Raw genomic sequence first — 25,924 nt, 5'->3', positions numbered from 1 at the left:
TAAACCCTGGACCTTCTGGACCTGACTCCAGACTATTATCTCACTTAATGAACACTGCCTCATCAAAAAGGTATGTGTGTATGTGTGTGTGTGTGTGTGTAATTATAGTGCAAAGCAGAATCAGGTCAGTGCCATACTTACAATGCAGAGTATGAAGTATATGGGGAGACAATAGAGCAATGGTTAAGAACCTGGGCTCTTTATTTTATTTTATTTTTTTAAAGATTTTATTTATTTGACAAGGAGAGAGAGACAGAGGGGGAACACAAGCAGGGGGAGTGGGAGAGAGAGAAGCAGGCTTCCTGCTGAGCAGGGAGCCTGATATGGGGCTTGATCCCAGGACCCTAGAACCATGACCTGAGCTGAAATCAGATGTTTAACAACTAAGCCACCCAGGTGCCCCTCTTTTTTTTTTTTAAAGATTTTATTTATTTATCTGACAGAGAGAGAGAAGCAGGGAGAGAGGCAAAGGGAGAGGGAGAAGCAGGCTTCCTGCCCAGCGGGGAGCCCAAGGCTGGGCTCCATCCCAGAACCCTGGGATCACAACCAGAGCCAAAGGCAGACGCCCAGTGATTGAGTCACCCAGGTGCCCAAGAACCTGGGCTCTTAACCCAGGTTAAGACTGCTTAGGTTTGAATTCTGGCTCTCCACTTTCTAGTTAGCATATACTCTTGAGCAAGTTATTTTCCTGTTCCTCAGAGGTCCATCCATAAAGTGGGAGCTCATACCTAGCTCACCGTGTTGCTGTAAAGACTGAATGAGTTAATACAGGTAAAGGGTGGTTGTCTGGCACTTAGTAAACTTAGTAAACAGATATTGGTTATTATTTCAGGAAATCAGAGGAGGGAGAAACCATATCCAGCTGGGAATGGATCAGGAAAGTCTTGAAGGAAGAGATAACATTGAAGACAAGATTAAATGTTAGAGAAGAATGATGGCTTAGAGAAAGGGAACGTAGGGGAGGTGGGAAAGCTCAGGTTGTCTGGGGCCCAGAGGCGATAGGAGAGAGAGGGTGGCATGGGAGCTATTAGAAGATAAACTTCCAAAGAGAGGCAGAGGTCAAAATGCCAAATTTAAAACTCTGGAGTTAATCGCTGGGCAATGGGAGCCATTAACGGTTTTCCAGGAAGAGAAAGATAAAGTTTTCTTCAGTTGCAATGGAGCCTGACAACTTTGCGGTTTTATCCTGAGTGTTACCCACTGCAGAAACAAGCAAACTGAGGACTCCTGTTTTGACTGAGGGAAAGGAAAAGGGGAGAAAAGGAGGGAGGTGGCAAAAAGGGAGTAAATAACTTAGAGATGAAAAGTGCGCCTGGTGGGAAGTGGTGGGAAGGAGGTCTTCCCTGATTCCTCATTCCAGAGGCAGCCCAGGGACTGAACTCGAAGCATAACCTAGTTTCCCCCCATTTTAAGACGTGAAATTCTCACCTCAGTTTAGATCTTCTTTAACTTCCAGACTGTGCTTTTGGCCAGGAGTAAGAGTAGGGCATTAGGACCCAGAAATTGTTGTAGTGAGAGAGGTTGAATCTCGATCTCTCAATTTTTCTCTCGAGCTCCCTCCTCTCCCTTTGTCATTCTAGCTGCCTGCTGCCTCCGCAGCGTCCCTCTAGCTCTCTCTGTGCTAACTGCCTGCGCCTTAGACAGACGGGGTGCGCAAAGCAGAAGGATTAGTTGGGACCTGCCTTGGTGACCCCATGGCATCCCCCAGAACCGTAACTGTTGTGGCCCTCTCAGTGGCCCTGGGACTCTTCTTTGTTTTCATGGGAACTATCAAGTTGACCCCCAGGCTCAGCAAGGATGCCTACACTGAGATGGTAAGTAAAGCAAAAGGGTGACGAGGGACGCACCCCCCAGGGACTGCGAGTACCTCTCCCCTTCTTTCCTTCCCAGTCCATGGTCCCATCCCCTTAACCCCTACCCCGCCCCCCAGACCTTACCTTCTCCCCAACAACTTTGCAGCTTCGAAGGTGCAGCTGGACAAGAGCGATTTCATTTGTAGGCTATGCTGGGAGCAACTGTTTTGTAGCCACTGGATGCCAGTTGGGGGAGGGGTTGCCCAGCGAGTACACCCCCACCTCCAAGTAAACCAGAAGGCTGAGACCTGCGTAACACCTGTCATTGGCAGGAATCCTTCCCACCTTCTAGCACACCCAAAGTCCGGGCAAGCAGTCTGCAAGTCTGATTCCTTCCCTTGGAGCTAAGAGTTTAGAAGGCTGGAGAGTTTATTTATCTTAGGGAAGAACAAAGGGGAAGGACGGAAAGAGCTGGGGGAGAACAGGCTACTAAAACAAGCCTTTCTTAGGGGCGGGAAAGGCACTCCTCATCCCTGGCTGAGAGCTGATCCCTAGCTGCCTGGGTGTGTGTGTCTCTATCCTTGAGACAAAGCAGTCTTGGCCAAAATAAAGGTCATTGAGTGCCTGCTTCTTTCTCTTCTCTCAAGGGAGACCTTGATGTTTTGTTTTGTTTTGTTTGTGGGCTAATCTGCAAAATCTGCAAAGTCTGCCTCTGCTCTCCTGCAAAATAGTCCATAATCCCCACCTTGCCTCTTGTGGATGCCCGGGGTCAGGTCCTCTGCAGTCTTTCCCCTCTGCAGAGTTGGAATCACCGAAGGTGACTGGCCAAAACATTTCCTCTGCAACCTGGGGGCTGGGCTGCTCTCCCCAGTTCGGCGTGAAGAGGACTTGTTCCTATGCTGTAGAGTGTGAGGAGATGGCAGGGTATGTTTCCAGCACTTTCGGTCTCCGTCTCTCCCCCTGTCACTTTGCCTCTTCATTTCCCCGCCCGGCTGAAGAGAACCTGCTTCTCACTGCCTTTGCCTGACTGCCAAACCCATTACTGGGCTCTCAAGGTCAAGAAGGAAAGAAGCTTAGGGGAGGAACAGGAAGGGAGAGAGAAAAAAGGGAAGAGGGTCTCTCCATTAGGGCTGAGTCAAGGAGGAATAGCCCCACACGTTGAGAGGAATAAATAGCGCTCTCCTAGAGCCCACTGCGGAGCCTTTCAGAGCCCCTCAACGTGAGCTGCAAATAGATGGAGACTGGTGAATTGTAGATGCTCAGAAAATGTTTGCAGACAGCTCTGGTTTCTGACTCAGGGTTTGAGCTGGTGCTTTCCGTGTCTCTCTCACCAAAGGATCACCCTCGGGGTGGGGGAGGGTGGCTGGGACTCCAGCGTCATTGGCAAAGGTCTAGCCCCAGTGGCAAATACTAATGTATTTCTCCTTCTCCCTTCCCCTCCTCCCAGCATGTTTGGCCAGATGGAATTGAAATCAGGTCAAAATGAGAATCCAAGGCAGCCTACTGGGGAGGGGGGGGGGGTAGCAGATGCCACCAAATGCAGAGGGACCGGGTGGAGGTGAAACGCCACTATATTTTGGTTTCAGTGTAGTAGTTTAGCTTAGATTACAAGTAAATGAAATGCTATTGCTTTACTTTACTTTTCAGATATACATGTATTAATATGTTTGTGCGTGAGCCTTAGGTATTTTTGACTTTTCCTTTTCCTTAGGACATAGTAGCCTTCTTCAGTATACTCCCCGGCCCCCAGACCCTCCTCAGCTGAGTTAGAAGTCCCCCCAACCTGTACCCTAAGTACACTGTTAGGATCTGCAGGAAATCCAGCTAAAATGGAGTCACCGGGAAGCTTCTTACCAGCTTGGCAGGAGCTCACGAGGAGGATCAGCCACAAATGGGTTTACAGTAGGTTTCTTCCTAGGGAGTGGAGCTGTGTTTTGCAGTCTCCTGAAAGGAAGAAGAAACCAATGTCAAGATTTCGTATCATACAAAGGAACATATTTATATATAAGTATACACTAATACAGCAGTATAGAACCATTGTGAGTGAGTGAGTGTGTGTGTGCATGTGTGTGTGTGTACAGGCACAATTCTGTGCTTATGTGTTCAGGGGTATCTGGAAAGAATGGAGGAACTATGTCTAGCTGGGAGGTAGACTTCACAGTAGTATGAAGCTTGAGGAGGATTTTCAGATTGCTTTTTCCAGGGTCCCCTCCTGCACTGAACATTGGCTCCAGGCTGGGGAGGGCTGTCCAGCATAGGGGCCACTGCACCAGTTCTGGGCTGGCCAAGCTTTATTCTTAAGTCCAAAGGAAATGGGAAAAATTCAGTTCTAGTACGAAGAAGGGACTTGATTTATATTTGTTGAATGGATGAGTGAATGAATGAGTCATTGGAGCATTGTCTTGGCTGGTCACCACCCCTCAGAGTTGTCTGGTTGGATCTTGATTATGTAGTTCAGGAGCCATTTCTTGCTCTCAGAAGGCGGTATGGCCCCTTAGGACCCCAACTCTAGATCAGCTATGCTGATTATCTGGGATTTTCTGTTTTCCATTTAGGAGTGATTCCTCTGCATTGACAGTCATTCATTGCCTGCAGCAGCTTTTCTTACAAGATCTCAAAGTGTTGTTGTTTAAAGATTATTTGTTCTTTAAAACGTATCAGTGAGTTAAATTCATCTTATTATTCTTATTTTACTGATGGATCAAACTGATCCAATATCATAGGGTATGCTGTTGTGGGAGCAGAGATTAGAAACCAAGTCCATGACTGAATCTTCTCAGTAGAGGGGTCATTAATGATTACAACTGTCTTTTTGGATGTCAGAACTTGCAACTGATTCTTGAACATATCTGGCACATTCTTGCTTCTTTTTTATAACCGTTCAACTACACCAATTTAAACCTTTACTTTGAAACCAATTTCAAATTTTAGATTTTTGGGTTTTTTTCTTTTTCTCTTTTTTAAAATTTTTCTTGTTCTAAAACCATTAGTGTTATGCTTAGGTGTTGTCCCCTCTGTGAGGAATCATGGCTGAAAACCCTACGGACCAATGACTATTAACTTCTTTCCTGTATACTGCAGAAACCAGGAATGGTTAATGGAAAGAGCACAGACTTTCAGTCATATAGCTTAGTGCTTGAGTCCTGACATTCCTAGTGTCTCAGTTTCCTTATCTGTGAGATGAGGATAATAATTTTTCCCTTAGAAGGTTGTTATAAATATTAGTTGAGATTATATATGGAAGCATCTGGTACAGTGGTAATTTACATATAGCCAGTGTTCAAGAAATGTTGCGGGTGAAGTGATGGTAATAATTGATTCTGCATTATGCAGGGGCTTCCTGACTAATCTGAACGGTCAGTTTAACGGATTGAAATCAGGCACTTACAAGAGCAAGATGCTATTTTCATATGCCCTGGTGAACAGACCTTTACGCAATTAGCTAATTTTGAAAGCTCCACACTTGCTGCCTGTTAATGCACAGTGGATTCCATGCAGAACTTCCAGATGTCTCTCTGAATTGCCCATTTGGTGTGTGTCGCCCCATACCTCCTCCAGATTTAGCAAATGTCATTATAGAGTACTCTAAAGCCCACATGAACTCAACATGACTGATCACTCCCTTGACTAAATGCCTTCATTAATTCACTTAAAATTGGGAGACAGCACATACAAATGCTGCTAAGCAGTTTCCTGGGCAGTGATGGGGAACAAACAAATGGTTGACTTGCTCTAAATTTGGTATTCAGCTCTTTGAGGCAGTGGTTCCATTCTGTAATCAAAAGGGGCTACACGCAGAATGGTGAGAAAACACCAAAATCCAATCACAATGAAGCCGAGGGATTTGGGCGCTAAAAAGAACAGGGCAAGGCTCTGCTTCTTCTAATCCCCTCAAGTGACGATTTGTTATTTGGTTGATTGGCTTATCTCGAGTTAAATGCCCTAGGGTTTGTATATCCCTGGGGAAACACTCCAGATGTTTGGGTAGTTTATTTAATATCCTTAGGTAATCTTTTATGCTTCCAATCACTGCCATTAATTGCTTTCCAGCTAGGTAATAAGATAGTAATTCACTGATGCTTAGACTGCTCTCTGAGGTGGGACAGTACATTTATTCCATCGGAGAGGAAACTGACCCTGAGATGGAAAGTGATGTTGCTTAATTCATACAGTCAACCATCTCAGGCTAAACTCCACTGGAGGTGATGCCAGGGAACGTGTAGCTTCTCAATGGCCAAGAGTTATGCTTGTTTCAAAGTGACCTTTGACTAATAGTTGAAGTCTTCTGCCCTAAAATGCAATCTGGGAAGGATCCACTTTGGTCAGTAGGACGAGATTCGCCAGCTTCCTCTGTAGGTTGGTACTATATGACAGCAGAAAGTAGACTTGCTTAAAATGTGTTTATAATTCACATGGATATTTGGCAATTAAACACGTGATGGCTTTTTATTGCATTGAAGAAATAATCAGTAACTCAGATTTGGCTTTTTCCCCTACAAAGATGCAGGGAAATCATATTCGAGTCAGTAAACTTTGCAGAATTTATGAACCTTTATGGTCTAAGATATCAACGAAGCTGAAAATTTTAGCCAAAATGTATTTTTGTCAGTGCCCTCTTTGGCTTTCATAGTTTTTTTTCCTCTGTAAATTTTAGTGAAGTGTAACATACATTCTGAAATGTGCATCTAACGTAAATGTACAGCTCAAGGAATTTTCAGAATACTCCTGTGTAACCAGCACCCATTATCAAGAACACACCAGCTCTCCTGAAACCTGCCCCCCCCCATGGCTCCTTCCAGATACTACCTCCCCAAGGGTTATTATCTTCCTGACTTCTAACAACATAAGTTAGTTTTACTGTTTTTGAACATTATATAAATGGAATTTATAGTGGATTAGCCATTTTTTTTTCTTTACCTAACTTGCATAGGTGTACTGAAGTGGATCAAACCACTTGGTCTCTGTTCCCATTTGTCCTGTTAGCTGACTTGGATCAGTAATTAACTGCAATTGAAGATAAATGCAATTAGATAGTTTTGAGCTCTTCAAATAAATGTCATTAATATGAGATCATGGACCCTACGGTGTTCTGAAGAGTAAATGACAAAAAGAGAAAGGGTATGACTAAAGAAAGGCTCCATATGCTTTTGACTCATGTCTGAATCGTATCTTCTCATACCATAAGAATGGACCTGTTTGATTCACTGCTATTATCATTAAAATAATCACCATGGTTTGCTTGCAAATGCACGGACTTCTCATTGTATGGTTCACTGATAATGAAATGTGTGTGTGTGTCTGTGTGTGGCCCTTGTCTGATACCATGATGTTATGATTTTTTTAACTAAATCTCCAAAATGTTCATTTAATTTACAAAAGGGGAAACCCAGATAGTAAAATGCATAGTGATTTTCTCTAAGCAATTTAGGGGCAAAACTAAAATTGAAATTAAGCTTATCTTAAGAATCTCAGCCCAAGGAGGGGCGCCTGGGTGGCTCAGTCGGTTAAGCGGCTGCCTTTGGCTCAGATCATGATCCCAGCATCCTGGGATCGAGTCCCACTTCGGGCTCCCTGCTCCACAGGGAGCCTGCTTCTCCCTCTGCATCTGCCTGCCACTCTGAGGGCCTGTGCTCTATCACTCTGACAAATAAATAAATAAATAAAAGAATCTCAGCCCAAGGATATTGTTGGACAATTGCTTTCTATGAAAGGGATTTGAAACATTTGACTAAACACTCTTCTTTCCTGCTTCCTTGCCCTATAAGGAAACTAAGGTTACAGGGTTTGGGTCATTGCAATGGAAGGGAAACAGACCTAACAAAGTGAATTGTGAGAGCCTTTTGGGAGAGTGACTCAGTCAACTCTCTTTATTCTTACCATCAGGACAATTAAAGTCTTTAGAGCTCTAGTAACTATAGATTCAAGACATGTGACCTTTCTATTGTTAGAACTGATGTGGCACAGACCAAACACTGATGGGGCTGGCAATAGTAGGATTCTTTTGATGTCTCCATCCTACTCCACAGGAGAAAGAATAAAGGCTTTCCTATAATGTCAAGACTCCATCCAAGCTTAGTACCATTTCTAACAAATTAAACATTCCCTGTCTGGAGTCCTAGAGAATAGATGCTATCTGTACCTACTCAGCTTTGCACTAAAGATTTGATGAAATGGCTTATCCATTTTCTCCGCAGTTTCCTCTGGAGAAAAAAAGGGAAAGAAAAAGAGGCAACAGTTGCATTAAAGATCCACAGTGGTAGTTTAAGAAGTTAGATAAACAACTGAAAAAGTAATATGGAGTTACACCAAATGTAAAGAAAAAAAAAAAAAGATCACTGAAGTCTCAGGAACTTGATTTAAAGAACTGGAATTTGGCCCCAGGCTATGAATTCCACTATAGTATAGTTAAGAATCTATTCTTGAATGATGGGTGGTTAGCCTTAGCCAAAAAAGCAGCGTTTCCAGAAGCCACTCAGCCAGCAACTGGAAGTCTTGGCTCTGAACTGACTGTAAGAAACTCATCTTGCCTCCTGCATTCATCATGTCAGAAGCTTACTTTTACGATTTAGGAACTGCCTCTTGGGAAGCTTTGTGTTGTTAATTAGAAATGGTCCTCATTTAAAAGTGTTGAAGAAGACTCTTGTGTCTAGACCTCTTTCCCTGATGTTGCCCTGCTACTCTCACTAGAGTGCAGAGAGGGAGAGAGTAGGCAGGTGGCATCTAGTTTAATAGTGAGAGGAAATGGGTACACTTCTCCTCACCACCTCTGCTCTGCTCCATGTGGGTCTCCCGCAGTTCAACCCAGGGTTTTACTCTGCCAACTCATCAACATCTCTCCTAATTTCTCTGGGACTCCCTGATTTAACCTAAAATGGGAAGAGGGAGGAAGAATGACTAACCCTCTGTGTTTCTTTACATGCTCAGGAATAGGATAGGGACTAGGGTGAGGTGAAATTTTAAAAACAGGATCTGACAAGGCCAGGACTGGGAAGAGATAAATGACGCAGGGTTGTATAAATGCAGAGCTGGATCCTGCCTTTATCTGAAGCTTTGATATTTTGCTCATTAATGATATCATCATTTACCTTACTCAAGAAATCCTTTTGGTGCCCTCTTAAATTTTACATTCAAGGCAAATAGCCTGGCTCATTTCACTTTATTCTTAACCCTGCTCAGGAAAATGAGGCTCAGAGAGGTCAAATAATTTGCCTATGGACACCCCACTAGAAAGTGACAGAGATGAGATTTAAAGCCAAGTCTGTCTGAATAAAAATTATGGTTTTTTTCCCCCACTAAACCATTGGTCTTTTAACAGTCCTCATAGAGGATTATCTTGTGCCACTTATGATAATTAATCCATGAAATAAGTTGCATCCACTGATCCAGAAGTGAGAGAGATGACGACGTTTGTTCCAAATCTGGAGTGTGTGAACACTATTCTAAGTGCCAGATGCTTCTAAGAGGTCAAGTTGGCTTTCTGCCTGATTCTTATGATACTTGCCTTGCATCTGGAACTTTTGACTATTCTCTTCTTGAAAACCTTGGCCCCCATGACCCTGTCTTTCTTGGTTTTTCCCTCTACTTTTCTGACCACACTCTCTTCTGTCTGCTTTGTGGACCATCTTCCTGTTTCCATTTCTTAAATGTCAGTCACACAATTTTTCCCTCTGTATATATACATTCTGCTGTATATATATATATAAGTACACATACATATATATACACATATATTGTATATGTATATATACATAGATGTATACTGCTGTATTTATACTATATATATACCTTCTGCTATATATAGACTGTATATATACATACTGATGGATACTGATGACTATCCATTCTGTATCATTATTCTAGACCTCTATTACTGAGCTGCCTACCAGACATCTCCACTTAGATGTCTTAGAAATACTTCAACTAAAAAACCCAAATTGAATCCCTTACTCCTTCCTACCCCTTGCCCCACTCCCAATATGATCTTCCAGATGCATACCCAAACCTGGCGAATGGTAACACCCTTCTACCCACATACCCAAGCCAGAGACCAGAGAATCTTTCTTGACTTATCCCTTTCCCCCAGGGTCCACATCCAGTATAACAATAAATTCTATGATTTTGCATTAAAAATATTCTTGACTCTGTCCCCCTCCCTCTATCCCTCCTATCATTAATCTAAGTCTTTTATTTGGTCTCTTTGCTTCCAGGCATACTTCTCTCAATGCACCCTCCACACTATTTCCAGAAGGACCTTCCTCAAAAGCAAATTATGGTGCTCCCCCTGGCTTATAGGATAAAACCCACCTCCACAGCACAAGGAGATCTTTCTCCAAGATCTCCTGGTGACACATATATAGACATATATAAGAGGATGTATATAATTCTCATGATCCATGATTCATATCTATCTCCCCTGTTTCATGTCTCACTCTCACCCCTCCCTCTCCCAACCTATGCTGAACTGGGGCGGTGTTTGAAACACACAAGTCTGTTTTGTGCTTCAGGGCCTTTGCCCATCCAGTTTCTTCTGCCTGCAATGACTTTTGCTTATTGATTTGCCAACACATGCTCTTCCTTTAATATTCCACTGTAGCTTTTCTCTATTTCCATCTAGGGAGACTTGACCACTCTGGTATGCCTCCACTGTTTCTACTGCATAATTTTGTTTGGCACCCATAGCTTCTCTTCATATAAACTCAAGCTTCAGGAAAGAAGAGCCTTTGAATGATTGATATCTGTTTCCAAAGTACCTAGACAGTGCCTAGTGCAAGGAAGCACTTAATAAATATTGAATGGGTTAATGGATACTTACTGAAAACAAAGCAGTGGGCCAACCTAATAAGACACTTGATAAAATCTCATCGATTTACTACAAAACGAGGATCAGGCCCATCTGAATACAGTGAAAAATATGATTATCTATTACCCTAAGGTCAATATAACCTTATTACTTTGTAATATATCCTGTGACTCCCTCCTCTGTTGTATGATGTCTCCCTTTAGGCTACAGTTAGACCTTGTACAGATGTCTATTATGTGTCCTTAACCATATTGCTTTATACTGGCGATTTGTGTATCCATTTCCCCTCACCAGACCAAGAGCTTCTTGACCCTGGCTTTTTTACCTTTTTATCTCCATTGCATAATCCATAGTAGGTGTTCAATATATATTTGTTAGATTAAAATTAATGAACTTGCAGCAGGCTAACAAAGTAGCATCTTATAAAGGCCTGGGACTTTTATCTCACTGACCATGAGACTAGTTTTTATCTTACTGTATTTTAAAGATATATAAGGGGCTAATATTTGCACACATTTTAATTTTTCTATTTACTTAGTACTCACTTTTTAATTTTTGCAGATTCTGCAAGTGTAAACTCCTGCTCAGTTTTTTTTGAATTATCACAGATTCCAAATTTGGGAAGTCCAAATTAGTAAGGCTTTATCATACTGTGCCTTGCCTTGTTTCATTTTTGTTGTTGTTCGTATGCATCTGGGTTTGAACGAGGCAGACACTAGAAAATGTGAATGTGGCTAATCTGTAACAGATTTTATGGGCCCAATAAATTTTCTTATAAATGCTTTTAGTGTTGTTTATGATTTATAATCAGAAAATAATTTTTAACTATAAAGCCAAATTCTCTTTGGTGTTGTTACTAAGTTTTATTTATTTATTTATTTTAAAAATTTATTTTAGATAGAGTGCGAGTGGGGGGAGGAGCAGAGGGAAAGGGACATGCAGACTTTATGCTGAGGGCAGAGCCTAGTCCCATGGCCCTGAGATCATGACCTGAGCTGAAATAAAGTGTTGGAAACTCAACTAACTGAGCCACCCAGGTGCTCTGTTGTTACCAAGGTTTAAATCATAGGGATCTCAGAAAATCGCTTGTTTTTTTCTTATCTTCATTACAAGGCTTTTATTTAGGAGTTACAGTAAAAACAGGGGGACGGGGAATCAGGTGGGGACAGAAGGAAGCCCTTTCTTGTATGTTCTTCATTCTAATGTTAAAATCAACGTTAATGTGGCATTCCTTGTGGTATTTCACTCTAGAAACGTGCTTACAAGAGCTATGTCCGAGCCCTCCCTCTGCTGAAGAAAATGGGGATCAATTCCATTCTCCTCCGCAAAAGCATTGGTGCTCTTGAGGTGGCCTGTGGCATTGTCATGACCCTTGTGCCTGGGCGTCCCAAAGATGTGGCCAACTTCTTCCTACTCTTGCTGGTGTTGGCTGTGCTCTTCTTCCATCAGCTAGTCGGTGATCCTCTCAAACGCTACGCCCATGCTCTGGTGTTTGGAATCCTGCTCACCTGCCGCCTGCTGATTGCCCGCAAGCCTGAAGACCGGTCTTCTGAGAAGAAGCCCTTGCCACTGCCGGGGCAAGCGGGGAATGCTGGGAATGCAGAGGAGCAGCCCTCCTTATATGAGAAGGCCCCTCAGGGCAAAATGAAGTTGTCATAGGAAAGCAGAAGTGCAAAAAGTGGACCTTCCAGGCAGTTGCCTCCATGACACCCAGGAAGATGTCAGTGTGTGTGTGTGTGTTTTTTTCATTTATTTATCTTGAGGGAAAGGGAAAAATATAATCTGCAAGTTAATGGTCTTATTGGCTTGTGTACACCTATACCCTAAAATGACCTCCCCACATAGACATATGTGCACCACCTTTAATCACTTTGGGGCAACTCACATCTTGCTGCATGTACATGTATATGGCTAACTGTTGAAGTGTATTTGTGAGATGGACTCCAGCAAGCATGTGACTATAAGATTATGTGTGGGAAAATGTATTTACTGTGTGTGTGTGTGGGTTTGTGCGCGCGCGCGCATACATGCGTGCACACTTGTGCACGCAGGTGTGAGGATAAGGCTCTGATCTTGAACTAATCCTGCACAGGTATCCTTCCCTTTACAAACTGATTCTAGTGAGGGCAGAATAAAATAAACCTCTTCTAAAGAGAATCCTACTTACTTCTGGTATTAATCAAGTGATGTATTCCTGTGGGATGAGGGAAATTGAGCTGAAAACTTTAATTTACCACTTTAGGAGACAGTTGCTTCAATTCGAGACACTGAGTTATACTGGTTAGCCTCCACTGTAACAGTTGTTGAAATCTTAAATACTCCATATTGAGTTTAATTAAAATAAGGGATATATGCAGTCAATACATAATCTAATTCAAGTGATAAAATTGTAAGTTTCACCTTGCCTTTGCCCCAACTCAACCTACTAAACGCCTTTGCTCACAGTTTGAAATTGAAGCAGTAAACCTTTACCAGACATCTTTTTTGGATTTTCTTAAGCTAAAAGTTGCCTCACTTCCTACTATTCTCAGCAACTAACCAGGATTTGGCAGCTGCTCCATTACAGTTGAGGGAGCAGGGATTAGTTCCATTAGAAATTTGTGAATCTCAAACTCTAGTTACTCTCTTAAATCATCTGAAACTTGACAGAGGAGCTGTATCCAATGTTTCCCTGCCAAACAGATTCATTACTCCTATTGAATCTTCACTGAACTTTGCTAGTGTAAACCGAGATCGCAGTTACTCCTGTGGTTGTCTCCTCTACACCTCTTTATCATTACAGTGGCTGGAGTCTAGTTGGGGGAAGGATATTTGATATGGGTTGGTTGGATTGAGCAGTATGAAACTTTGCTTTCTTCATTCAGTACTGCTGTTTCTCCTTGTTTGATGTGCTTTGATGGTTTTACTATTGTGCCAGGGATGGGGAGAGGGGTGGGGCATTGTGTGTGGGGGGAGTACATATTATTGTATTTTCTTCAGTGCCATTGTTCTTGTTAATTGATACCTCTGTCTTATTTCTCTCATTCTTTCAAAATAAACATTTTTGAAATTTGGAGGAAACTGTCTGGACAGGTAATGAAATCTGGGAAGAAAAGTTTGTATGAAGGAATTCATGCCATTTTATTTTTGATTCTGGATGAGGAAGTGAAAGAGAAGGAATTGTATATCACATAGTATACTAACGAGGTTACCAACTTTCCAATCTCATTTAAGTTCCCCCACACTTCGGTAATGTCAGCATATAAAGACAGAAAGCCAGAGCATTAGATCAATACAATTTTCAGGTTTAGGGAGTTCTGCTTCACTAGGTGACGCCAAGGGAAGGTGGAAGAATGAGTTCAGAGAAAATTGCAGGTCTAGGAAACAAAGGCGAACCAGTGCTCTCTCAATATGTGTATCCACAAACTGGCACATGTTCCAGTGCCACATACATGTCATGTTAAGCAAGTTATTTCACCACTCAGAGCCCCAGTTTCATCATCTACAAAAGACAAGGGGATTGAAGGCTTAAAAATCCCTTCTAATACACAGTTGAGTCTATGAAATCATTAAGAGTATGGAAAATGACTCTTGAGAAATTTTCAGTTTTCCTAGATAAGAGCAGTTTATGTACTAGATAAAATCTCAAACATTCAGTTCTTTTGCTTGATTAAACAAGAGTTCATTGAAGTACTCTGGAAATCATATAAGATGTGGTAAATAGTAATTTCTGGTGTAGTCTTTCCCAAATATAACAACTTAATCTTTGATTCTTCATTTCTCCCTGATTGCAGTTTCCTTCTACAGTTTTGCTCAGTTCATGGGTATGTTTTGGCCTCAAAAAATCAGTGAGAGCCATTTAATTTACCTTTCCTCTTTAATTCCTACCTAGTAAGAGATTAAAGTAGGGACTAGGCTCAGGTCTCAAACTAAACCCTTGTTGCTGTTTCAGCCAGTTTTTTAAAGACTCATTGATTCCTCAAAGTTAGAAATCTGTATGTGTTGCCTGGTAGGTTACGTGAAAGGTGCCACATCTAGTTTAAGACGCAGGTTTTTGGCAAATCCTGTAAGATATGTATGCCCGCCCTCGGTGAAAAGAGGGCATATCCAGCCGTCCTTTCCTCCCACCCCGGAACTTTGCCTGGGAAAAGCGATGGCTTCAGAAGTCATAGACTCAATAACCTAAATCTCTTGTTCAGCAAGAGATAAGCAGCCCTTATTGCGAAGTTTGCAGTTTCATATTTTCCTATAAAGTTCTGATACTTGAGGGTCAATCTGAGCAAAATTATCACTGTAATTACTCTTGTTAAATTCAGGAATAAGGACACTAATTGCCTCAAAGTACGCAAAATGACGATTAGGATCGTGGGAACGCCAGCCAATCAGCCAGCTCCAGCAGCAACGGTCCACAAACCGTGCGTCCCCCTACCCGGGGCGGGCGGGGCAAGAGATTCTCGGGATTGGATCTGCGTCAGCGTCGGCGCGCGCGCGCCTCCTCGCGCCGTTGAGTTGTAACCCAACCAATCAGGCTTCAGCATAGCACGCCGCTCTGCCTAGGGCAGCCTGGGTCTCTGAAGAAGCGCATGCGCAGGGCGGGGCCCGGTCTTTTGAATCCGAGAGGCGGCGTTCGGATTCCTGAGGCTTTGCGACTGAGGAGTGTATTAGGTGAGGTACTTTTACTTTTAAAGACCGCGCGAAGTGGGGACTCTCAGAGCAGAGGGACTCTCCTGATTTCTGAGCAACTCTTCTGCAAGATGTGGCAGGGATCGGGCTTTTCCCCCAGCTTAGATAACTGTCCAGTGGGTCGGTCGTCCTGGCCGAGTTTGCTCTCGCTCTCTGCAGTGGCGGTCTGTGAGGGGCTGGGTTTCTGGGAGGCGATGGGACAGTTCAGCTGGATGGGGTGAGAAGCTGCTCTACCGTTCCTTTTTCGGACCCCAGGAAACTACTTGGAACTCGGAACCTCCCATTGGGTTAGATACACATATCGCTCTCCAGCTCTGGCCTCATGTTCTAGGGAGGTGTGATTGAGGAACTGTCATTCCAACGATTTCCTTAGTTTTTCCCATTTGAACCCAAAACGTAAGTCTTTCTGGGTTCCTCTCTTTCCTTTTCCGTACATCCTGTTCTTTTATCACGGCCTTGCCCAGTATATCTCCAAAGCTTATCAGTCATTTTTTACGTTGTCCACCGCTATCTTAGGCCTAGTTCAGACTACAGTCATATTTTTTCTGGAATGGTGAAGGCTTTTAAATTTTAACTAATTATTTTTTAAAAAAGATTTTATTTATTTATATGACAGAGAGAGACAGCAAGAGACGGAATACAGGCAGCCGCTTAATCGACTGAGTCACCCAGACGCCCCCATACAAATTTTTTAAAAAGACTTCGGGGCGCCTGGGTGGCTCAGTGGGTTACCATCTGCCTTTGGCTCAGGTCATGATCCCAGGGTCCTGGGATTGAGCCCTGCATGGGCTCCCTGCTCAGCTGGGAGCTTGCTTTTTCCTTTCCCACTCCCCCTGCTTGTATTCCCTCTCTTGCACTCTCTCACTCTGTCAAATAAGTAAGTAAAATCTTTTTTAAAAAATAAAAATTCATCTGTTTTCATTCCTGACTCCCAACATTCTGTTCTCCACACTGCAGCTACAAAGTCTTAAATCAGATGGTGTCACTCCCCTCTCTCACACTCCTCCCACCCTACTCCCGTAAGTTTCAGGAGATCAGAGACCTTGACTGTTTTTTTTTTTTTTAATCCCTAGTAACTAAAACAGTGCTTTGCTTTTGATGATGTTCAATAATTATTTACTGGATAAATGACTTAATTAATGGGGAATGATTCTGTTGTGAGAGTCCTTAGTTTGGTCACCAGTTTCACTTTTGAACTAAGCTGTTTTAACAGCACTCATGAAGTGGAGAGTGTAAAAGATTAAAAACAAAATCGGGGTGGGGGTGGAGAAAAATAGGAGTGAGTGGAAAAAGTAAGTTTGAATGTATGAGATGGATTAGTTTTGGACTTGATTTTGTGGTAGAGCCATTTTAAGAGAACTTGCTATGTTGCTTGTGCTTGATTTTTTTCCACAAGAAGTCCTGTTCAACTGGTGAATATTACCCTGGAGAGTTGTTTCTCCCTATTCCTGTTTAGGTCAAGGACTTTTGTGAAAGTTAGCCTTCTTGTTGCCTGGATGTTTGTTAGGGTTTTTGTGTTTGTGTGAGTCTGTATTGTTTGTATCCTAGGTATTGTGTACTAAATGTTGGGAATACAAAGCAGATATGCTTCCCGTCTTTGTGGAGTTAAAAGGGATGGTTTTGTTTAATGGTAACTTGACACTTGTTTCTGTATAGAGCGTGTGCAATAATGTCATCTCAAAAGAGAGTTAAGGACCCTCAGGCTCAAAAGAGGACTTCACAAGTTAGTGATAGTTATCAGACTAATCTGGCGGGGGAAGAAAAAGACCTGGATGACTCAAAGCACAGCTTGAATGATGAACAAGACAGTCCAGAGGATTATGGACATGCTGATGATCAAGGAGAAGATGCTCTGCAAATAGCAGTGAGATACTTTGAGAAGGGTAAGACAGATAATTTTTCCTTATGAAAGTTCTATTGCTGTAAAAATGTCCTAGACTTTTTCTTAAGGATTTTTAAAGGAAAGCATATTTTTGCTCAATTCATGCTTTTCTTTATTTAATAGGCATTTATTAAGTGCTTCCTAATATCAGTATTCTGGGTACTGGGGATACAACAACAGAGAAAATTCTTGGCAAGGTAGTTTCCAAGCTGTTGCACATTGGGATTATCTCGGAATCTTTTTTTTTTTTTAAAGATTTTATTTATTTATTTGACAGACAGAGATCACAAATAGGCAGAGAGGCAGGCAGAGGGAGAGAGAGACATGGGGGGAAGCAGGCTCCCTGCTGAGCAGAGAGCCCGATGCAGAGCTCCATTCCAGGACCCTGGGATCATGACCTGAGCAGAAGGCAGACGCTTAACCCACTGAGTTCCCAGGAACCCCCTATCTCGGAATCTTTAAAAAACACTGATGCCTGGCATCCACTGTAAGACATTCTGATTTTATTGGCATGGAATGCAGTCTGAGCATCAGGATTTTTAAAAGGCTCCCTGGGTGATTCCAATTTGCAGGGAAGTTTGGGAACTACAGTCCTAGTATTGAATCTGCTTATGGTCTAAGTTCAGTACTTTTAGTTAGTTTAGAGCAGACATGCCAGGACATGGTTCAGTTTTCCTTAATGAAGGTGCTGTTCCAATATTGCTGTTAAATATTCTAGAATTGTAAAGGCTTTGAAAGGTTTTGGGGAAGGCATTTTTAACATAGATCTATTTGTTTAGGAGCACCTGGATGACTCAGTTGGTTAAGTGTCTGGCTCTCGATCTTAGCACAGGTCTTGATCTCAGGGTTGTGAGTTCCAAGTCCCATGTTGGGTTCCATGGTGGGTGTAGAGCCTACTTAAAAAAAAAAGATTTCTTTTAAGTATCCTAAGTTGTAACTGTTGGAGTTGAGGACTGAAAAAATTTTAAAGGTCCCACTATTTAATATTGTTCTTTTTCCAGATTCCGCTAAAACCTCACAGAGTAAAGATAAAATCTTGGAAAAGCACTTGAAAACTGTGGAAAATGTGGCGTGGAAGAATGGATTAGCTCCAGAAGAAATTGATGTTCTATTAAATGTGGCACTCAGTGGCAAATTTGGTATGATAAAGGGATACATTTGTCATTAGTTTGCTATTAATTTTGCCTTCCAGACTTTGAAATAGATTATTGGAATTAGTTGCAGTACTTTGTTTGTATTATTTTCTTCATAAAACCAATCTGGTAAGGTCATAAAGTGGGCCTTTTTTGTGTTTAAGTTATCTTATGAACCAGAAGTTTCTGTGTACATATATTGAGAATGGTTAGTTATTACATGTCTTTACAAATAGAATGTATAGACTCTTGTCGCCAAATACATGGGAGTCATTTTTAGTATTTCTCTTAAGAAGCATAGATAAGACCGCTTAAGAGATCACTTAGTCTCTTTCATTGCTTTCAGGATCACATACTATGGCAAGTCCCTTTTGAAACTGTCTCCATTCTATTGTGTTTGACCTTAACAGTAAAGATGCTTTTTCTTTTGTGGAAATGCTTCCTTTCCTGTTCTAAGTGTCTTGGGGAGGACTTAATGGAGAGGGAGATGTTCTTAGAAAGAAAGAACACCTGGCCAGTATTCTTATTATTAATTTTTTGACTCAGAAGGTATTTTAGGCCTTGAACATCTATTCTCATTTTAAAGGCGAGGAAACAGAGACCCAGAGTTGTTAGAGACTTGTTTAATGTCAGCTAGAACTGAGGAGCTCAGATCTCCTAACTCCCCTTCTAGTGTTTATACCACATCATACTGCTACCGGGTTTTCTACTGGTTATTTTTTTTGAAATATTAAGACATCTATCAAAACTGGATGATTTATATACTCTTTCCTGGGTCTTGCATATGGGGTTCCTTTGTGTATACCCTAACATCATGTTTTGCAGGGGTGTGTTAAAGCAATAACACATTACTAGCCGAATTCAAAATATGACTCTCAGGTATTTTAGTTCTCTACTTTTACTAGATTAGTTCTCTGTGTTTTCCTACAAAGTGAAATTTGAATTGGCTCTTAAAAGTGGTTTCAGATTGTTTGGTTCTGTTATCTTCCCAGGAACCCATGTTTAACTGATGTGTCTATTGAGAATTTTCTCCCTTCTCTTAAAACATGTATGGGATATACAAGTGTTTTCTATATTGGAATTTCTCTTTTTTGATATCTCAGAAATGAATGGTTAAAAGGTTTTCAGGATGTTTGCCAGGTCTTGTGGCAAATGCATGCCTCAGCCTTGGAAACTTATATATGACAATTTTAAACATAATCTCTGGCTTTTTATTCTTACTTTTCATTTTTCCCTTAAGCTGGAATTGGTGATGTCAGATAGGGCCCCCTTAATTGTTTATCTCCTTTTTAGTTATTTCTGTGATATCGTCCATCACCACTGTATCTTTACCTGTAGATCTTTTGCTAAGTTTAAATTCATATTCAGAGGCAGGTGTGTTTGAAATGTCATATTAAGTACAAAAGGACTTCAGACACTTTAGAAGTTAAAAAGTCACTGGGAAGTAAGTATTTAGTCTGTATTGAATTCACCCCTTGAATTTGGTACATGTGTGAATTGTTAGTGGTCAGACTGTTTTAAGCTTTAGAAGGGTTAGGGGATGGGAGTGGGGGAAAAAAGAAAATGAAAACAAGAAACCATGGTGGAATATAGAAATTTTTATTCTTATGATTCATTACCTGCCATTACTGCTTTCTTCCTTCTCTGCAGAATAATGGGGTAGAAATTGAGAATGTATGTAGCATGAACAAATTTCTCTAAATTTCTCTAATGTACAGCATGATGATTATAGTTAATAATACTGTATTGAATACTGGAAATTTGGTAAGAGAGTAGATTTCAGGTGCCCTCACCACACGAAAAATGGTAACAACGTGAGGAGATAATATGTAAATTAGTGTGGCTATAATAATCATTTCCACTATGTATATGTATATCATATCATCACGTACATCTGAAATATAAATTTTATTTATTTTATTTTTAAAATTTTTAAAATTTAATAGCATTTATTGAGTCTATAATATATAGCATTGAGCTAGAAAATCTGGAACATCCTACTTATCCTTGACTGGATAATAACAGTAGCTACAGTTCCTTAGGAAATTACTATCTCATAGTCAGTCATAGGCTGAGTGATGGACATTTACCATTTCACAACCCTAGGAGGTAGATACTTTATCCCCATTTTACTTATAGAAAAGCCAAGGCTCAGATGGCTGAAGAACCTTGTTTAAGATCACACAGCTTGTCAAGATGTGTAGCTAGAATTCTTTTCTTCTTGATTTTAGGTAGTTTTTTTGTTTGTTTGTTTGTTTTACGTTTGGCAAAGTTTATTCATTTTTCTTTTTAAAGATTTTATTGTTGGAGAGAGAGAGTGCGAGCACGCACAAGCAGTGGGAGCAGCCGGCAGAGGGAGAAGCAGGCTCCCTGGCTGATGCAGAATTTGATCCAAGGACCCTGGGATCCTGACCTGAGCCAAAGGCAAACGCTTAACCTACTGAGCCACCCAGGCTTGCCTACACACTTTTTATTTCAAAAATAAAAAAATAAAGAGAAGTCTTTACCCTCAGGGGGAAAAAAGATGTGTATAAGATGTTTCTGAGAATGCTACTTGCAGGCAAAGTTAAGATCAGTGCTATTTCAGTGAGTGGATGTGATCAGCATGCTATAATACATATAAAACAGTATTTACAGACACATATATTTCTAAGAATGCTACTTGCAGAAGTTGAGAACAGTATTATTATAGTGAATGGATGTGATCAGCACACTGTAATGCATGTTAAACAGTGGTTAAAGATGCATGGATCCAAGATGTTTTTGAGAATTATATTTGCATGAGAAGTTGAGAAAAATGTTTTTTCAGTGAGTGGTTGTGATCACCACATTATAATGTAAATGAAACAATGCTTACATACCAAAAATATTGATGAGATATACATTTAATTCTTGGAGACTTAATAAGCAGAAATTGATACAGGGTGTATAAAAAGTTATTTGCAACATCACTTCTATTACCAGATGGGAGAATTCCATGGAAGCCCAGAGAGTATGATGGAAAGATTGGACAGTATAAAATATTATTACTGCTAGCTAATTCCAAGAATAGCTATTCCATTCTGCTATCCTCCCCACTTTTTGGGAGGGATGGAGAATACAAATGTATTTCTTTAGTTTATTTATTCTTAAATGAACCAGCTCATGCAGGATGTCTGTCAGTAGTTTTAAATAAGTCAGAATCTATGGTGCCATTAAAAAATAATAACGAAATAAGAAATAATCTTGGGATTCCTGGGTGGCTCAGTTGGCTAAGCATCTGACTTGGTTTTGGCTTAGGTCATTATTTCAGGGTCTTGGGATTGAGCCCCCTGTTAGCCTCTGCCCTCAGTAGGGAGTCAATTTGAGGATTTCTCTCTCTCTCCCTCTGCCCTTCCCCTGCTCTGGCACACACGTGTTCTCTCTCTGAAATAAATAAATATATCTTTTAAAAAAACCTTGAAATTTTCTTAAGATTTTTTTGAAGTATAATTCACATATCATAGAATTCACTCTTTGTTTTTTAAAAAAGATTTTATTTATTTGACAGAGAGAGAGATCACAAGTAGGCAGAGAGGCAGGCAGAGAGAGAGGAGGAAGCAGGCTCCCTGCTGAGCAGAGAGCCCTATGTGGGGCTCGATCCCAGGACCCTGAGACTATGACCTGAGCTGAAGGCAGAGGCTTAACCCACTGAGCCACCCAGGCACCCCTGAATTCACTCTTTTAAAGCATGCAATTCAGGATATTTTTTAGCTTATTCACAGAGTTGTGCATCCATCACCACTCTCTAATTCCCAAACATATTCATCATGCCAAAAAGAAACCTTGTAGGCATCCTTCCTTTTTAAATAGAAATACAGAGCCTAAGAATTTGTTTTATTGTTATATTAGAACTTAAAGATACATTTTTTTTGAAACTATTTTGTAAAGATGATAAGAGATACCTAATACTACTTTTTATTGCCTTTAGTATAAAGTGAGATTTTAGGACTAAGTGAGTAATAGTAAAGGAACAATCAAGTTTCTAAAATGTAGTTTAATTTGGAGTTTGCTTTTTAGGGAGTGCTGTAAACACTCGGATATTGAAGTGTATGATTCCAACAACTCTAATACCAGAAGATTCTGTGGTTAAGGCGGTCTCCTGGCTTTGTGTGGGCAAGTGTTCTGGTAGCACCAAGGTAATCTTTTTAAATAGTTTGATGATAAGCCCTTCAGAACCACTTAAGGGCTGGCAAGGAAAAGCCACTTATGGAGTAATGGCTATGGCCTTTTGTGCAAAGGCTGTAGTTTTGGAACAATATAGCTTGATGCAGGGACTTTGCTCAAGCATAAATTTTTACTGAGAAATAAAATCTATTATCCTACTTTGTGCTAGAATCTTCTAAAACAGCCCTGAGTGGGGAATTAAGCTCTCTCCTGTGCCAGTTTTATTTCTCTAAAGATAAGCATTTTGTCTCTCAATAGGTACTTTTTTATCGTTGGCTGGTTGCAATGTTTGACTTCATTGATCACAAGGATCAAATTAACTTGCTCTATGGCTTCTTTTTTGCTTCATTGCAAGATGATGTACTGGTAAGTAAAAACTGGACACCACCATATTATCAGTCAAATGGCATGTTATTGTATGTTGACATACCATGTATACTTCAAAGAGCCACACAATGCATTTTCCCTTATTTTAAAATACATCAAACATATAGAAAAGGAGAAAGCATAACATAACAAACACTCTTACACCTCTCATATTAACAAATGTAATGTTTTTATTATATTTATTTATATCTTCTTTTAAGGAAATAAAAATGTTATGGATAGAATTGACTCCACATTGGAGTCTGCTAATTTAGAGCAATGATTGCCATCTTTTCTCTAAAACCACTTCAACAGGTCCTATGGGTCACTTATTCTACATTTTCTTGATTAACACTGCAAAAACCTCATCAGAATTAATGAGAAAGAGAGGATTGCTTTTGATGAGATGCCAATGGGCTGATTTTTATTAAATAGCATAATTATTCCCATTGAAAACATTAATAACTCTAAGAAATTAATCTAGTGTCCACCTGGAAGACTTTCAAGAACCATCAGTAGTTCATAGACCATGTGAATTATTCATCTAACCAAATTCCTCTTGCCTTTGGAAAGGGAATTCATTCATTGATTTCATTTTTAAAAACTGATGTTTTCACTCTGCTTGTTACAATGTGCTAGGTGCTGTAGAAGACTCAAAGTGCTGCGGCACCTGGTAGCACAGTTGGTTAAGTGTCTGACTCTTGATCTCAGCTCAGGTCTTGATCTCAGGGTTGTGAGTTCATGCCCCATGTTGGGCTCGACCCTGGGTGTGGAGCCTACTTTAAAAAAAAAAGAAGTTTAGCAGAGTGTCTGTGTTCTAGGGTTTTTAATCCAGTTGGTAGATTAAGGAAAGCATGTAAAGTTAAATAAACAACTCAGAAGTTAAATTATCAAAGACAGTATATGATAACGTGAGGAGAGTAATTGTGGTGATATTTCCAGGAAGGAAGCACTGTAAACCAATGATTAGAAAAAGTATCATAAAGTATTTGGGCATTGAGCTAGGCCTTGAGATGGAATAGGATTTAAGATTTGATAAAAGGAAATAGTATTTTATGTAATGGGAACATTTCAAGCAAAGTTGTGAGCTGTGTAAATTTTGTTTCCAGAGACCTTAAATAGATCAGACTGACTTATAGTTGTGTCTGGGAGTGGTGGAAGGTAAGGCTGAAAAGGTTAGATGAGGAAAGATTGTAGAGATCTTTGAAGGTGATGCTAGCTGATTTGAACTTTATCCTCTATCCAGCGGGGGGAAATCACATAATTTTTGGGCAGAACATGTTGAAAGCGGAATTGTAAGGAAGTTGTGTTTAGTAATGCCAAACAATATGAATAAGGAGAGAGGCTAGTGTTGGGAAAAATAGGAGACTAACATGATGGTCCAGGTATAACTTGATGAAGTCCTAGACTAGCAGTTCTCAAATTTGATCTGTGGACCTCTTGCAGCTCTCTGATACAGGAGTTCTGAGAGGTTAAAATTATTTTCATAGCAATATCGAGATATTATCTGGTATTTTCATTGAGTTGACATTTGCACTGATAGCGCTAAAGTAGTGGTGAATAAAACTGCTGGTGCCTTAGCAAGAATCAGGGAAGTGGGGCCAAACTATATTAATGGTCATTTTATTCTTCACTATAGTTTAAAAAAAAAAAGCTAGTTTCTCTCAGTGTCCCAAATGAAGCAGTAAAAATTCATTAATTTTATTAAATTTCAGCCTTTGAGACATGTCTTTAATATTCTGTGTGATAAAGTGGGGAGTACAAATAAATCCCTTCTGTATACTAAACTGCAGTTGTCCTTAGGAAAAGCACTTGTGTTATTGAGTTGTGAGCTAAACTAGCTGCTTTCTTCATGGGAAACCATTTTTACTTGCAAGAATGACTGACATAAACTATGATTATCCAGACATGGGTATTTGGCAGATGTTTTTTTCAAAAATGAAAAGCCAGCCTGTCATCTCAAAGAAAACAGCTCACAGTATTTGTTGCCAGTGATAAGATTTGAGCTTTCAAGTGAAAATTATGAGGTTGGAAAATTTGTATCTACCACTGTGAACTTGACAACTTCCCAATACTTAAACTTTTCAAATGAAATTGGTAACAGTATTAATGAATGTGATTTTTAGATATTGTATAATGAAATGTGTCAATATTTAGAAGGTTGGTGTAACTCAATGAACCAATATTTTCCAGATGACCAAGTATGATGTTGTAAAATTATGAATGGGTAAAAGATCAATTCACAATGAAAGATGTATCAATGAATTTTATGTAGGTATGTGTGTATTTATTTAACTTTTTTTTTCAGTAGACTTTAATTTTCTATAGCAATGAACTGTAATGGAATAGTACAAAGAGAGTCCATTGGTAAGGTTTCAGATTCTACATTGTGGCTAACCCTTAAAAGACTACCATTTATCAAGACTAATATACAGTTTTCTGAAAAAGCTACTAAAATACTGCTTTCTTTTCCAACTACAAATATCTTTGTGAGGCTGGATTGTCTTCATGTACTTCAATTAAAACAACATAGGAGGTTTAGTGCTAAGGCAGAGAATCCAGCTGTATTCTATTAAGTCAGAAACATTAAATAGATTTTAGAAATGTAAAACTATGTTATTCTAGTCATTTTTTTTGGAAAATACAGTTTTTCATCAAATATGTCATGTTAACATGTATTGGGTTTATTATTTTTTAATGGAGTAATAAACATTTTTAAGTTTCTCAGGGTAAATTGGGGGAGAAGTTATAAAGGAAGAATTGACGGGATCTGATCCCTAAACTGGATTAAGGGAAGGGTCAAGAGAAAAAGATCTGAGGTTTTTAAGTCAGTATGGCCCAGAATGATGGTATCTTTGACCATAAAAGGAAGTTTGTGAGAAGAAGGTAGTTTTGGAAGGCATATAATATATTTGGATTTAGATGTACAAAGGTCACAGGGTATCCTGTAGAAGTTCACTTAATGAATATTTATTAACTGTGTACTATGCCTGACAGTGGATTTAGTATTGGGAATGGAAATATGAGTAAGCCATAATAAATAATTTATGTGAGGCCTATATGCCAGGTACTAGGTGCTTTATATACACAGTTATTTTATCAA

General features: G+C 40.2%; 2 protein-coding genes across 2 annotated transcripts in view; both read left to right on the top strand.

Annotated features, from left to right (window-relative positions):
* The first annotated feature begins 1,541 nt into the window (after positions 1-1,541).
* TMEM35A (transmembrane protein 35A) lies at positions 1,542-13,653 on the top strand. Its single transcript, XM_082715892.1, has 2 exons — positions 1,542-1,814; positions 11,845-13,653. The coding sequence occupies exons 1-2, from the start codon at positions 1,695-1,697 to the stop codon at positions 12,250-12,252; spliced, it is 528 nt and encodes a 175-aa protein (XP_082572018.1). The 5' UTR covers positions 1,542-1,694; the 3' UTR covers positions 12,253-13,653.
* Positions 13,654-15,147: 1,494 nt separating this feature from the next.
* Positions 15,148-25,924, top strand: part of CENPI (centromere protein I) — an 80,229-nt gene continuing 69,452 nt past the window's right edge. Inside the window, exons 1-5 of the mRNA XM_082718495.1 lie at positions 15,148-15,237; positions 16,912-17,138; positions 18,139-18,276; positions 22,309-22,427; positions 22,714-22,821. Coding sequence (XP_082574621.1) covers positions 16,925-17,138; positions 18,139-18,276; positions 22,309-22,427; positions 22,714-22,821 — 579 coding nt within the window. The 5' untranslated portion in view covers positions 15,148-15,237; positions 16,912-16,924. The remainder of the gene's footprint in view (positions 15,238-16,911; positions 17,139-18,138; positions 18,277-22,308; positions 22,428-22,713; positions 22,822-25,924) is intronic.

Source organism: Mustela nivalis (genome assembly GCF_964662115.1).
Source record: "Mustela nivalis genome assembly, chromosome: X".
Taxonomy (NCBI): domain Eukaryota; kingdom Metazoa; phylum Chordata; class Mammalia; order Carnivora; family Mustelidae; genus Mustela; species Mustela nivalis.
This window is presented reverse-complemented; position numbering and strand designations above follow the sequence as displayed.